At 36.0% G+C, this 15,708-nt stretch overlaps 1 protein-coding gene across 1 annotated transcript in view; it reads left to right on the top strand.

The window, feature by feature from the left end:
• The window catches only part of sgsm1a (small G protein signaling modulator 1a), a 95,720-nt gene that overhangs the window by 67,225 nt on the left and 12,787 nt on the right, over nt 1–15,708 (top strand). The window contains 6 exon segments of the mRNA XM_056457528.1: nt 858–984; nt 3,262–3,326; nt 3,451–3,596; nt 3,976–4,104; nt 6,164–6,346; nt 6,481–6,552. Of these exon segments, the coding sequence (XP_056313503.1) occupies nt 858–984; nt 3,262–3,326; nt 3,451–3,596; nt 3,976–4,104; nt 6,164–6,346; nt 6,481–6,552 (722 nt within the window).

Below are 15,708 nucleotides of genomic sequence, written 5' to 3' on the forward strand. Positions count from 1 at the left end.
GTAGCCTCAGTTTCCTGTTCTTAGCTGACAGGAGTGGCACCCGGTGTGGTCTTCTGCTGCTGTAGCCCATCTGCCTCAAGGTTGGATGTGTTGTGCGTTCAGAGATGCTCTTCTGCATACCTCAGTTATAACAAGTGGTTATTCGAGTTACTGTTGCCTTTCTATCATCTGGAACCAGTCTGGCCATTCTCCTCTGACCTCTGGCATCAACAAGGAATTTGCACCCACAGAACTGCCATTCACTTGATATTTTCTCCTTTTTCGACCATTCTCTGTAAACCCTAGAGATTGTGCGTGAAAATCCCAGTAGATCAGCAGTTTCTGAAATACTCAGACCAGCCTGTCTGACACCAACAATAATGCCATGTTCAAAGTCACTTAAATCACCTTTCTTCCCCATTCTGATGCTCGCTTTGAACTGCAGCAGATCGTCTTGATTATGTCTACATGCCTAAATGCTCTGAGTTGCTGCCATGTGATTGGCTGACTAGAAATTTGCATTAACGAGCAGTTGGACAGGTGTACCTAATAAAGTGGCCGGTGAGAGTATATACAAATTTGTAATTCCAGTGGTTGAAAAAATTATATGCAAGCACTAAGTAGCCATTTTTTTTTTAATATTTTGAAATACATGTTACATATTATACATACTTTGTATATGTGAAGTCCAAGTGTGAATTTTGCATGTCATATACTGTATGCAATTTGCCGGTTTTCCATGTATCAGATTTCTATAGGGGTTGTGTTGTTCGGTTGGGTGTAATTGTGGGTTCATGTTGCTCTGCTTGTGGCTACATAAGAACTTTTTTTTGTAAACGTCATGTAATCAGATCTATTTGTGTGTTTTTGTGTGGTAGTGGCACCTGAATTGATAGATCAGGGAGCAAATATGTGGCACCCGACACCAAGGAAATCATCGTGCTCTTCCTGCTCGCAGAGTAGTTTCTCTGATGGAGCACAGCCCAATGGGTGCAACCATGAAAGGTACAACATAATATTTGACTCAATTGAACCCAAGTGACATACTTTGCATGTCATGTTCGTTGTTCAAAAATGAAACTTTAAATTGTGAGCATTACATTAAATTTACATAAGTGATTTTATATATGTTTTATAACATAAATAATGCAAGTGAAGTTTATTTTATTGTTTCAAATTACTTTTGTTAAAAAAAAAAAACAACTAGGTGAAAATGCTCCATCATAACTGATCATTCCATGAAATTAACAACATACTTATTCTAGCATTTATTTTATTATTATTATTATTATTGTTATTATTTTTTTATATTATTATTATTTTTTTATATTATTATTATTATTATTATTATTATTATTAACAATAATAATAATAATAGTAATAATAATAATAATAATAATAATAATAATAATAATAATAATATTTTTATTAATAATATTTATATCCATTTGTCAAAGTATAAAGATTTAAAGGTCACACGTTACAATAAGGTTTCATTAGTAAATGTATTTGCTAACATGAACTAATTATGAACAATACTTGTACAACATTTATTAACCACAGTTTAACATTTACTAATGCATTGTTACATCCAAATTCGTGCTTGTTAACATTAGTTAATGCACCATGAACTAACAATAACTAACATTAACACACATGAAAAAAACTGTAATAAATCTATTGTTGATTATTTGTTGTTGTTAGTAAATAAATTATCTAGCATTAATTAACACAACCTTATTGTAAAGTGTTATCGATTTAAAATTATTTACTATTTAATAAGAATTAAAATGAATGAATGTTTTAGGATGCACTGTGATTTTTTTTCATCAAATGATTTGGTCATAGATTATTTTGACATACAGTATAAACTTAATGGCATTGTAATTTCCATACTGTGTAAATAATGGTACATGAATATCAAAGTCAGCTTTATTGTCAATTCAACCACATGTACTGGATATACAGAGAATCAAACTTGCGTTACTCTCAGACCCTAGGTGCATAACAGAATATATTAATACAAAAAGTAGAATTTTAAAAATAAATTACAACAAATACAATTACACATTTGATTTATTTCAAACAGAAAAGTCATACATAAATATTCTTTACCAAAAAATTAGTTTCAACATGGTCGTAATGGAGCGGAATAAAGCACAAGTGTATTATTTTCCCACCCCATTACCACACACATCATTTCTCTATTACTTCAACTTATTTCTTCTTACATGAGACTCATGAGCTTTACATGAGACATATTTTGTCCTTTTGGCATCTTTGACATTATATGTTTGATTGTATTTGTACATTAACATTTTATAACATAGACCCCAAACATACACAGTATTGCAAACAGCCATTAATTTCATCATACCTTTCTCATTTTATTCCTTTTTTAATCACCTCTATTTATCAATATATTCCTTTAATAATATATATTTATACACCTTTTTTAATTGATTAAGATCCTGACCTTGTTTGAGAATCTGTTCCAGAATGTTCCGTATTTTCACACCACACACAGACATACACCAACTTTTTTCAAAGTTGTCCTTGTTTTCAACCTTTTAAAATTTTGTTCTTCTCTCAGATTAACGTTATATCCCCCTTGTCTTTCTTCAAAAAATGTTTGTATGCATTTTGGAAGTAATTTATTCTGAGATTTAAATATAAATTCTGCTGTTTTAAATGTAACTAAATCATTGAACTGAAGTATCTTCAATTTAAAAAATAAAGGATTTGTATGCTCCAAATACCCCACTATTTTATCATTCTAATTACTTTTTTTCTGAATTGTACATAAGGATCGTAAGTTAGATTTATACGTATTCCCCCAAATTTCAACTCAATAACTCATATCTGGCAACATAAGTGTGTTATATAATACATATATTGATTTATTGTCGTGAATAAATCTTGCTTTATACACTATTGCTACAGTTTTTACTACTTTATTACATTATTGATTTGTGGTTTCCAACTCGTTTTATGTAATATATAACATTTAATATAATCTAAAAATATAAGTAAAAATAAAAATTGTAAACAATACAATTACACTTAAGGGCACATGGCAAGGAGTGCACACCAGAGTTTGTTCATTTGTGCTCAGAGTAAAAAAGAACAAACAGGACACATTCTAATGTACAGAGAAAAAAAGTCTGTCTGTGTTACTTTTACTTAAATTCTGTGCAAAAGTAAATATGCATGTATAAAAAATACACCTAGATTAAAGCATAGCTGTTGAATATTTATTTAAAAAAAACGTCTCATCTGCAGGACCCCTCTGAAGTTGCTGTGTGACAATATGAAGAACCAAATCATCTCCCGGGCTTTCTACGGATGTTCGTATTCATTACTCAGACATTTGCAGCCTCAAAACACTGTCTTATTTCCATCAAAGATGACCTTCACATACTCCAATGTCTCTCTCATTCAATCAACCACAAGCATATTTTGCTCTCTCAGGGCTGGCGTACTGTCGTCACCTGTCCACGGTTCGCACTCACCTGTCTGGCCTGGTCAATCACACTATTGTGGAGCCAGATGTGCCCAGTGACGCTTATAGTGGCCTCACAACAGAAGTGTGGCAGAAGTTTCTTCAAGATTGCAGTGTAAGTGCACACAAACACACACACACACATACACACACACACACACACACTAACCCGCCTGGTGTCCAGAGCAGCCTCATTTAAATAAGCGTCTTTGCCAGACACTCATTAATATTCATTTGTCCCTAATCGCGGTTCTCTCATTCTCATCACATAAACAATATGTTTGGGTGACTAATGCTGGGAGCCTGAGTGCCAGAGTGACGGCACTAAAGCATGCAAATCAATGTAAAATCCATACAGACGTAGCCTTATGGCTCGGATCCTTAGTGTGCATATATTGGCTATTGACTAATTTATGTGCTTAACAAACAAACCTGTATAGTCCTTATAGGGTTTGACTTGTTTTGGAGTCATTGTGTACACGCTTTTTTGGCAGACCTATGAAGAAAAGGAGTTGCTTCGGCTAGTTTATTTCGGTGGAGTTGAGCCTTCTTTACGGAAAGAGGTTTGGCCCTTCCTGTTGGGTCATTACCAGTTTGGAATGTCGGAGACGGAGAGAAAAGAGGTTAGTTTTTTTTATTCTTAAAACTGTTCCTTCAATTAATTAAACCATAGTAACTTCCAAAATAACATACAGAACACACAGAAAAAGCTACAGTGGTTAGATCTGTATTGGTGCTCTTTGGATACGTGATTCTTTTAAATCAGCAAACAAATTATCAATTCAAGGCACTCAAATTGTGCAGAAAGTTAAAAAGCCTTTATTAGCATGTGTATAAAGAGCAAATATATTAAAAACAGCACACATGCTCAAAAGCCTTACGGCTTACTTGCTTTGATCAGGGTGTCAATACAGGCACATTCAGTGTGTCACATAAACAATCAACTATATAAATATACATTATTCTTTTTTGAATATTTCCCAAAAGATGTTTAACAGAGCAAAGAAATTTTCACAGTATGTCTGATGTTTTCTTGTGGAGAAAGTCTTATTTGTTTTATTTCGGCTAGAATAAATTTTCAAACCCATTTTAAGGTCAAAATTATTAGCCCCTTTAAGCTGTATTTTTTTTGATAGTCTACAGAACAAACCATCGTTATACAATAACTTGCCTAATTACTCTAACCTGCCTAGTTAACCTAATTAACCTAGTTAAGCCCTTAAATGTCACTTTAAGCTGTATAGAAGTGTCTTGAAAAATATCTAGTCAAATGTTATTTATTTATGGCAAAGATCAAATAAATCAGTTATTAGACATGAGTTATTAAAACTATTATGTTTAGAAATGTGTTGAAAAAAATCTTCTCTCCGTTAAACACAAATTTGGGGAAAAATAAACAAGGGGGCGAACTTACACTGCATATATGTATGTATGTATGTATGTGTATGTGTGCGTGTATATATATATATATATATATATATATATACACATAAATATATATATATATATATATATATATATATATATATATATATATATATATATATATATATATATATATATATACACGCACTATATATATACACGCACTATATATATATATATATATATATATATATATATATATATATATATATATATATATATACTATAAATATATATATATATATCGCACTCGGTCTCTGCTTTCGCTTGACTTTTGTCCAGGCATCTTCAAGTAATGCTGTTACAGTAACACATTACTAGTAACGCGTTATTGCCCAACTCTGTATATAACAAACATACAGTTTCAATAATATGGAAGTAATATACAATAAATTCAAAAGTCAAACAAAAAATGCATGTTTTGAGTTTCAGATTACTGCTGTATTGGCTCCACGTTGTGATATTTTTATTTTTTTGAAGTTATTTTTGATTTACTGTTCGGAGATCTAATTAGATAATCATGTCATTTGACATAATGATTGTGTAAATTAACTCCAATTGACACCCTGATGTAGGCAAGTTAGCCAGAACACATCTGTGCATGTGTACTGATTTGAATGTTTTAGTCATGTTAAAGGTTTAACATGGTATAACGTATATTAACAAAATACATGGTAAAGTTTGACCAAAAAAATGTAATTTACTCACTATTTACTCACCTCAAGTGGTCCCAAACCTTTTTGGGTTTCTTTTATTCTGTTGAACACTAAAGAGATATTTTGAAGAGAGCTGAAGACCTGTACAGGCTGTAACCATTGACTTCCACAGTAGGAAAAACACATACTAGGGAAGTCAGTGGTTACAGGCTCCCAGCTTTCTTCAAAATATCTTCTTTTGTGTTTGAACAGAACAAAAGAATGTCAAACAGGTTTGAAACCAAGTAAAGAGTGAATAAATGATGACAGGGTTTTCAGTTTTGGGTGAACTATCCCTTGAAGTTTTTGCTCTCTACAGACTTTCAATTGATTACACAGAAATATGCCAGCCAACACAACATCCAATTAGTTGCCTTATCTTAGCTCTGACAAATGTGACAAGCATTTAATTTTTCACTCCGCTTCTTTCCAAAGCAGGGTTAATTGGATTTCAGATGGTTTGTGAATCAAAGCTTTCCTTTTTGTTATCTTCCGGCGTTCGTTGTAAGATAATCGCTTCTTTCTGCATGCTGCCGTCTCTGAAACATCTGATTTTCCGCAGGTGGATGAGCAGATGCGAGCGTGCTATGAACAGACTATGAGTGAATGGCTGGGTTGCGAAGCCATTGTTAAGCAGAAAGAGAAAGAACAGCACGCAGTGGCATTAGCCAAATGTTCATCTGGGGCAAGTATGGACAGCACCACACAGAGAATAATGCACCGCGACTCCACTATCAGTAATGAGGTGAGTGCAGGAACTTTTCGAGATCAAAACGGCCTTGGCTGCAATTTACGATGGATTTTAGATTCCAGACTTGAGATTTGCTTTTGATTTCATGCCATATTTACTTTGGGATTTTTGTTGTGTTTATCATTCAGTCCTCGCAAAGCTGTAGTTCTGAAAGGCAAAGAGATTCCAGGCTTCAGAGTGACTCCAGCAGTGGCACCCAGGTAAACCTCAGGCTGAATTTTACAGCAGTACTTAAGTTGACATTTGCTAAAAGTGCCCCTGTTTTGCAGTTTCAAATATTACCTTTCATGCAGCCTATAATGTTTGTGAATATAAAAGGTAATTCACCAATAACAAATAAAGATATTGGTTCTCATTCATGAACCAAGCGTACACAAATTTATGTGTGAAGTGTGCATATGAAGAGTTCACATGCGAAAGCTGCTAAATGCCACTTGCCTTTGACTGCAAAAGCTGCTATATCCCAAAAACAAATCCGAAGGTGCGAATCGAATCATATGTTTTCAATGTAACGGTGCGCTGATACGCTGGCTTTTATGAGGAAACTGTTTTATTCCACTATTGATTTCGATTTTAAAAGATGGAGTTTGATGACCACGATGAGCTTGTCTGACTGTCAGTGAATGGCAAATGAAAACGTCCCTTACCTCAAAACTGTAAGAAAACACTTGCATTTTTTCTTGCATTGTAAGAAAAAGAAAACACAATGTACAGTTGGAAGTGCAGCATGTATTCATAAAGTTTTTTTTGCGCAGTCACGCTACTTTGAATGAGTTCGATTTACAATACATTAAGCGGCAACTGATTTTCACGAAAGACAGAGTCAAGATGTCGTTCTTTATCCCACGTGGATGCTATGAGGATAAACAAGAGACCAAGACCTTAAGTATGGTGAGAATTAATGAGTGACAGCCTCTAAAATTGTCTGAGAGACATTCCCTTTTTGCCCAGTAGGCCTACCTTGGGTTTTATTTGCTAATTTAAGGTATTTTCCAAAAGATAAATATAATGTATGAAACTATACATTGTTTGTATTACTTCATATTACCTATACGTTTGATAAGCTTTTATATTAATGGACAATGCGCAGATATTGATGTTTCCCAATGTTTTTATACTACATTAGTTGAATCTACCAAGCTTAGTTTGCAATGCTTGCAATGTTTAGATTTTACATCTAAATCCCAAATATCAGAAATGACAACAGATTGTTAAGATTGAATTAAGGTCAGTTTTAATGTTATTGATTAATGCACTTACTTGACAGATTTCATTCATTCATTTTCCTTCTGCTTAGTCCCTGGTTTATCACAGCGGAATGAACAGCCACTTGCTTGAAAGATTTATATATTTTAAGTGGCTTGTGTAATGTGTTTTATGTTTGGTAAAATAACTTCTAATTTGCATCTTTAGTGTATTTCAACTAATTACACTGTCTTGTCCTGATAGGTGGATTTAGAGGTTTTTGCAAAAAAAAAAAAAAAAAAAAAAAAAAAAAAAAGCACACGTGGATTTAGCTGGTTTTGACACAAAAGAAAACCTCATTTGTTAAAAATCAAATAATTAGTTTAAAGTGACTTTTTTGGAAAAAAGCTCTTTTATTCACTAGCTAATAACCCAAACATTATTCACCTTTATTTGTATAGCACTTTTACAATGTAGATTGTGTCAAAGCAGCTTCACATAAAAGGTCACAGTAAATTGGAACAGTGTAGTTCAGTTTTTAGTGTTTAAGTTCAGTTCAGTTTAGCTCAGTTCAGTGTGGTTTAATAATCACTACTGAGAGTCCAAACACTGAAGAGCAAATCCAACAATGCGCAGCTCTATAGATCCCGAACCATGCAAGCCAGTGGCGACAGCGGAGAGGGAAAAAAAACTTCACTAATTGGCGAAAGTGAAGAAAAAACCTTGTGAGAAACCAGACTCAGTTGGGCACGACCATTTTAATTTCTCCGCTGGCCAAACGTCTTGTGCAGAGCTGCTCCTCCATGACCACTCCTCCATGACCACCACAGTAGCTGCTCAGGTTACCGCCTGGTCCAGGATATGGAAACCTTGGGATCATCTCGTCGTTGGTTTTGGATCGAATCAGTGACTCTGCACAGTCTGAGGGCCTCGGGAAGAGTATCCCCAGGTGGAAATGGAGAATAAAGAGAATAATTAGCGTAGCTGCTGTTCATAGTGTATATAAACAAGGTGCAGAAACCTGTGTGGAAACACGCTAAGTGGTGCACTGAGTGTATGCTCGCTAAGTGGTGCACTGAGTGTATGCTCATTATCTATGAAATGAAACTTCTGAACCTAATCAGATGAGCCTCGTAGAAAATGCTCTTTTACAAGAAGAGGTCTGGTTGATTTAGAGGGTTTTGGATCTGAACTCTTCATATGGACATTTTCACAAATAAATCTTGATTCATCAACTTTCATGCAAAAATGTATTCCAACGTTTGCCACGGGGGCCTTATAAACATGTATAAAGAACCCTACATATGATTAGATATTCTATTTACAGGGTGAACGAAAAGTTAATCAATCGGCCAGAGATCGGTAGCGGCCAATAATCGCATTTAATTACTCGATCGATACTCGCTGATCTGGCCGATCTCATGAACCCATCGCAGGTTTTTGTTTTACAAGCAGAGTAGACGTCTGTGCGCACCTGGGTTCTACATTCAGCAAATACAACACATGAGGAGGTAAATGATGTGTGGGGGTGTGAGGGATCACTGTGCTCGCGTCACAACAGCTGAAATATTTAGTTGAGGTCAGAATTATTAGCCCCCCTGAATTATTAGCCCCCCTGAATTATTAGCACCCCTGTTTATTTTATTCCCCAATTTCTGTTTAACGGAGAGAAATTTTTTTTCAACACATTTCTAAACATAATAGTTTTAATAACTCATTTCTAATAACTGATTTATTTTATCTTTGCCATGATGACAGTAAATATTTGACTAGATATTTTTCAAGACACTTCTATACAGCTTAAAGTGACATTTAAAGGCTTAACTAGGTTAATTAGGTTAACTGGGCAGGTTTGGGTAATTAGACAAGTTATTGTATAATGATGGTTTGTTCTGTAGACTATCGAAAAAAACATATAGCGGCTTATAGCTATTAAAGGGGCTAATAATTTTCACTTAAAACTTTAAAATGGTTTTCAAAAAATTTTAAACTGCTTTTATTTTAGCCGAAATAAGTCAAATAAGACTTTCTCCAGAAGAAAAAATATTATCAGATATACTGTGAAAATTTCCTTGCTCTGTTAAACATCATTTGGGAAATATTTAAAAAGAAAAAAAAAAACTCAAAGGGGGGCAAATAATTCTGACTTCAACTGTATATGTATTTATATACACACACACAGATATGCATAAACTGTTTATATGTGACTTGCGCGAGTGAAGGTCTCTTTGTTACAATCAGTGTATATCCAGTGTTTTGAGCTGCTGTGACGCGAGCAGAGCAATTGCCCCTGTCTAGTGTCTCCTCCATCCCAATGACCTCTCCCGGAAGCTCCGCGAGTCTCCTGAATATTCTTCTTTCATCATCTTCACACCCAAATGGTTATAAGAGACTTGTTTAAGGGATTATATGCAACATCCTTCATTTATTCTCTTAGCTAAGGAAAGATCCCCGCTTATCATAAAGCTTGAAGCACCAGAATTGGTAATCTGTATCAGCCGATCACCATGACAAGGTATCGACTGCAAAAATCCTAATCACAGCACCCCTAAAAATATATAAATGTATAAAAAATTATATAAAAATGCTCAATAGTAATACCTGCTCAACAATATCCTCATATAAAGGATGATTATTGTGTCTCAGCTTGTGTTGGAGGCATGACCACAGTGACTGTCTTTAGTGTGTGGACAGACATGTTTCCTGAGAGTGATGAATGGCTGTTCAGGCACTGATCATACCGAATGTGTTCTATTGTGGTGAGAGCTGTCTTTTTAAAATGGTTTTCTATTGGCATCAAGTGTTTTGCACTGTTTATGTGCCACGTGTCTCGCATTTTCCTGCTGTGCCTCGCGTTTTGATGGTGCGCTCATGTGCACCTGCAGCTGGAAAAAAAGACAGTGGATGCCTAGGCTAGAATAAAACTCGAAGCAATCTACTCTTTTGAAAAGTCTTTTCTAAAGTGAGCATAAATTTTCAGAACTGAAAGCGTGTTTCACATCCAGCTGAATTAGGTAGAACGTTTTTGTGCAACCCAGGCTCGTTATGGATATGTACCAATGTATACATTTCTAGAGAGTGCGAAGTGTGTCCCAGGAGGTACGTTTTTTTGCAACTCCACCAGAGGCCGCTGTTTACATTTTTTTTTTTTTAGATCTTAAATTTCTTTAGTGTGTGCCATTCGCACCAGCTGTACTCACGTAAATCCGCCAGCAGCCGCTGTCAACTGATTGACTGACTGACCAATAACGCCCCACCCACCCCCTTTCCTAAACCCTACCGATAGTGTTTTCAAAAGCACAGATTGACCCGCCCACCCCCAGCCCTAAACCCAACTGAAAGTGTCATCAAAAAGCAATCCAGAAAAAGCCCTCAACACCGCCTGATTTTTACCACGTTTTCAGTACGTACCATCCTCTCACCCTGTTATTTGCTTATTTTATCTGCTTTCTGGAACCGTTCTTTGCCAGACTCAAACCTCGGTGTTGCAGTCAATTTCGCTGTGCATCTCATGTCCACCAACATAATCAGTGAGCCACTGGGCAAACTGGGAACAGCAGAAAAGCCGTTCGTACAGAGGTAAGCGGTCAGCTGGTATCGCGAAAAAAAACAAGCCATTGGCAGCGTCATACCCCCATAGCGTTCGCTTTAACCCTTTAACTATCCCACCAAGAAAAAAATGCGTTGCGTTTCTTAACCCCTAATGTCACTAGTTAACGCACTCAATGCATTTTGTCCCATAATTTCTAAAATATCAGCCTCTTCCAAATGGTTGATATGTCGTTTATGGTAAAAGTACCAGGTTTAATACATAAACTATGAAAAATATGAAAATAAGACCAATTTATTTTAAAAATATATTCAAAATAAAACATTTTTTAATACTAAATCACCTTTAAGTATGCCATAAAATATTTCAGATTCTCGTTTAACATGTTTTCTTGTTTTTTTTTTTGTTTTTGTTTTTTTACAATTAAACCAAAATCAAGTGTAGTCGTGAAACAGGATTATGTTTGTTTGATTTGTTTTTTTTTTTGGCACACCAACAATGCTGTGTGTGTAAGCTATTATTTAAAATATTAAATACATGGTCAACCGTTTGGTAGAGGGACAGTCAAAGGGATATCATACGTGCCTCTGGCTACACAATTAGCGCTCTCCAGAAATGTATACGGTGGAAAGTTTTCACAATGAGCCAGTATTGTTTTTGTGCTAAGTTCAAATGTGCAAATAAATACGAAAAACGTAACCAGTTATTAGTGAATAAGACCTAAAGTCTGCAAGTTATCTACAATTCCTGTGTAAATATGAAACAAATTTGCATAAAGCCATCCTATGGTCTTCATTGGCTCCCCTTGAACAATGCCTACTTAGCTCCTAATGCTTTAGCTGGTTTGTGCTGTCAATATCGCATCAAGATTAAAACTATTGCTGAGAGAGAACATTTATTCAAGCTCAACTTACTGCATGCACTTTCACAAAAACTACATTATAGTTACTAAAGCTGCAAAAAAAAATCTCTTACTCGTAATACTTTGTATCTGTGCTTTGTTGTTTATTACATGAGTGCAAAATTTAGTGGGTGTGCATTTCAAAAAAATTCTGCCGTTTTCAGTGACTAAACATCTTATCGGACATTGCGTTCATATGCTCAACAGAATTGTGTATGATTGGTTATTATTCTCTAAATGTGTCAATGAGAAACATCCTTCTCATTTTTGCTACTGAGCTTCAAGTTAATCAATTAGTTCTTCCAGTGTTTATCAATGGTCTCTACTTGGATTAATATAATGAAATCAATGCCTTTCTTACTGTGTGTAAAATCAGGACTGAGGAAACCTCCAGAGCTGGCATTCAGATATGCTAATGGATCTTTTGTTTTCAGTGTGCGCTATAAGTTGTGGATCACACACAAGAGATTGGGCTCAAAGGAGAGAACAATTTAAGAAAGAAGAAATCTTTGAACAAATAGTTTGAGAATCCTTGACAAATGAGGTATTGTGAAATTGAGATTGTGAGAAAATGAAAGTGATTTTTGACCATTAATTTATTCAAGGATGTAGATTCGGTTTGAACATTTGGGTGTTGAAGTGTGGGTCTGCTTATATATATATATATATATATATATATATATATATATATATATATATATATATATATATATATATATATATATATATATATATATATATATATATATATATATATATATATAAATAAACAAACAAGTATAACAAGTATATAAAAACTGCTCAAATTATTACATTTAAAGGATTATAAATTCAGATAACGTTATCAGAATCCACACAAAGAGGCTACATGTATTAGCTGGCTTTTTTTTTTTTAATTTAGAGTATTTAATTTCAAAATGATAAATAAAAACATAATGGTTTGAAATTATGCTACACAAAATCAAAGACTATAGAATACACAAGACATGTTACTCAACAAACACACTGGAATCTCAGCAAATACTTGCTTCTCACATAAGAAATGTATCCACATAAAGCTTGAAATCTGTACTTTTAAATGAACCAACTACTTTTGAAAAACAAAAGTTTTTTTGGTTTTGTAATCTGTATGAAATGATCGCGAGGTACAGTCCGTCCTGTCAAACGCACATCACATGACAGCAACTACTCAAAAGCCCACAAACTTGTACACAGAGTCGCTGCCATTTCTGGAGGAGATTTGCCATCAAGACCAAGTTGTGAATTACTTCAGTAGATCAGCGCGATCAGACAAAGCATTATCTGAAAGACTATAATGTGTAACATGGTTGTAAATGAGGTTGATGTCATGATCTCGTTCCTTTCGAGTGCGTATGCACATTAGCTTGGGCAACCTGACAATATGGCAATTTTGTTTGATTCAGATTCCAAATATGTAATGTAATCGTGAGCTTGGCTAACCATTTTGGAGAATTTGATGTTTCCCCATTCAGACGGAATGCCCGAGCATACTGCCCAAAAGGCGTTTCAAAGATGGCCGCCGAGTGAAATGACTTGCCTTAAAGAGCCCATATTATGGGTTTTTGAAAATGCCCTTCCATGTAGTGTGTAACATAGCTCTAAGTGAAGTGAAATATCCAGCTAAGGCTTAAATCTGTAAGTGTACAGTGTTTAAAACTATTGATTCATCTATAAAAGAGTCGACTCATAGTGCTTCAAACGAGTCGTCTTGATAACGAGTCATTAGGTGTTTCGTGATGACGCAGCTACGAAACACAAGTAGTTGGGCGCGCAAACCTGGGAGATTTGAAACCTGCGGCCCCGCCCACTAACAGAAAAAAAAGTCTCACACACACACAGAGACACACACAGACACTGGTCGAATGAAGTCACGCTGTGCAGATGGATATTATGGACAGTCTAATCAAAGATGAAACATCAGCAATATAGCCCAGCCTTGAGCAGTTCTGAGTGCTTCTGAAAACTATATGCTTTCAAAGAAGACTTCATCAGTTTGTTAAAGGAAGGATCAGTGAAGACTGTCTGAACATGGATCAGTGCATCATGGATCAGTTTCTACCCCCATTTCACAAGTGTAAGTAAGTGCGATTAAAATTATTGCCTCGTTTACTCTAGCTTGCAAATTATGTATTTAGTTGTGTTTTGTTACTTGTAACTGCGTGTGCTGTATCAGGTTAACTCTTTATATTCTCATATCGCGTGTAAAGCCACGTTGAAAACGCGACGCGTGCCGCTTTGATAACGGATCGTCAGCTGTTTACACACATGCAACGGACAAGTTTCAAAATATTTCAGCTCAATATTATTGTCTCCTCGTGTGTGTAACGCACGGGTATTCGCGGATATAACTGAGCGCCGCTCCTCTATGGACGCGCTGGCCTGTGTGTGTGTGTGTCTCCTCGTGTGTGTAACGCACGGGTATTCGCGGATAAACCTGAGCGCCGCTCCTCTATGGACGCGCCGGCCCTGTGTGTGTATGTGTCTGTGTCTCCTCGTGTGTGTAACGCACGGGTATTCGCGGAGATAACTGAGCGCCGCTCCTCTATGGACGCGCCAGCCCTGTGTGTGTGTGTGTGTGTCTCCTCGTGTGTGTAACGCACGGGTATTCGCGGATATAACTGAGCGCCGCGCCGCGCCCTCTCTATTCAGCCGCTTCTCTATGGACGCGCAGGCCCTGTGTGTGTGTGTGTGTGTGTGTGTGTGTGTGTGTGTGTGTGTGTGTGTGTGTGTGTGTGTGTGTGTGTGTGTGTGTGTGTGTGTGAAAAGAGCAAGAAGACTGTGACCTCCTCGCCAGTTCTTGGACTTTTTGCTCAATAAAATAGTTAGTCGTCAGTATTTTCTAGTCCATCGTCTGTATTTACATTCACCCACTGGCAGCCAAAATCCACTATGAAGCGTGTGTGCACTGTGACTACTTTTATATTGTAGATTAGCAGCTGGGCATTTCACTCTCGTGCTGAAGCCTTGTCTGTGTCGACCAATCGCATCAGGCTGTCATCGGTCCAATCAGCGCAGATTAGCTTCGCGCTGAGGAGGGGGTTGGGAACAAATGAATCACTGAACGATTCATATGGGAGTCGCTGGGATAATTAGGTAAAAATAAATGCAGATTATAAGACCATCAAAGTGTTTTTTGACCTTGCATGCATATTAGACTGTTGTTGGAGACCCTTACAACCTAAATATGACCCTATTTCATGTATAATATGGGCTCTTTAAAGGGACTTTACATCTGCAAAAATACAACTGCAGAAAATACAACTGCAGAAAACAGTTGGCTGAATGAAAATGCTAAGTAGGTGGCACTAGTAATAATCCCATTTGGTTTCAAATGCAAAATACTCTTAACATTTGATGAAATCAACTAAAGCACAAGTATTTTGAATTAAGCCCATTTAAAGTACCAAAGATCCTAAAATTTATTTCACTTGGCAGCCATCTTTGAAACGCCTCTCGGGCAGTATGCTCAGGCATTCTGTCTGAATGGGGAAACGTCAGATTCTCCAAAACGATTTGCCAAACTTACGATTACATTACATATTTGGATTCGCCAATAAATGAAACAACAACTGTTTCATAAGCTTCGTTTCTAAATTTTGAATCAAACAAAATCAGCATGTTTTCAGGTTGCCCAAGCTAATGCGCATACGCACTCGAAAGGAACGAGATCACGACACCAACCTCATTTATGGCCGTGTT

This window comes from Danio aesculapii, chromosome 5, assembly GCF_903798145.1.
Source record: "Danio aesculapii chromosome 5, fDanAes4.1, whole genome shotgun sequence".
In the NCBI taxonomy this organism is placed as follows: domain Eukaryota; kingdom Metazoa; phylum Chordata; class Actinopteri; order Cypriniformes; family Danionidae; genus Danio; species Danio aesculapii.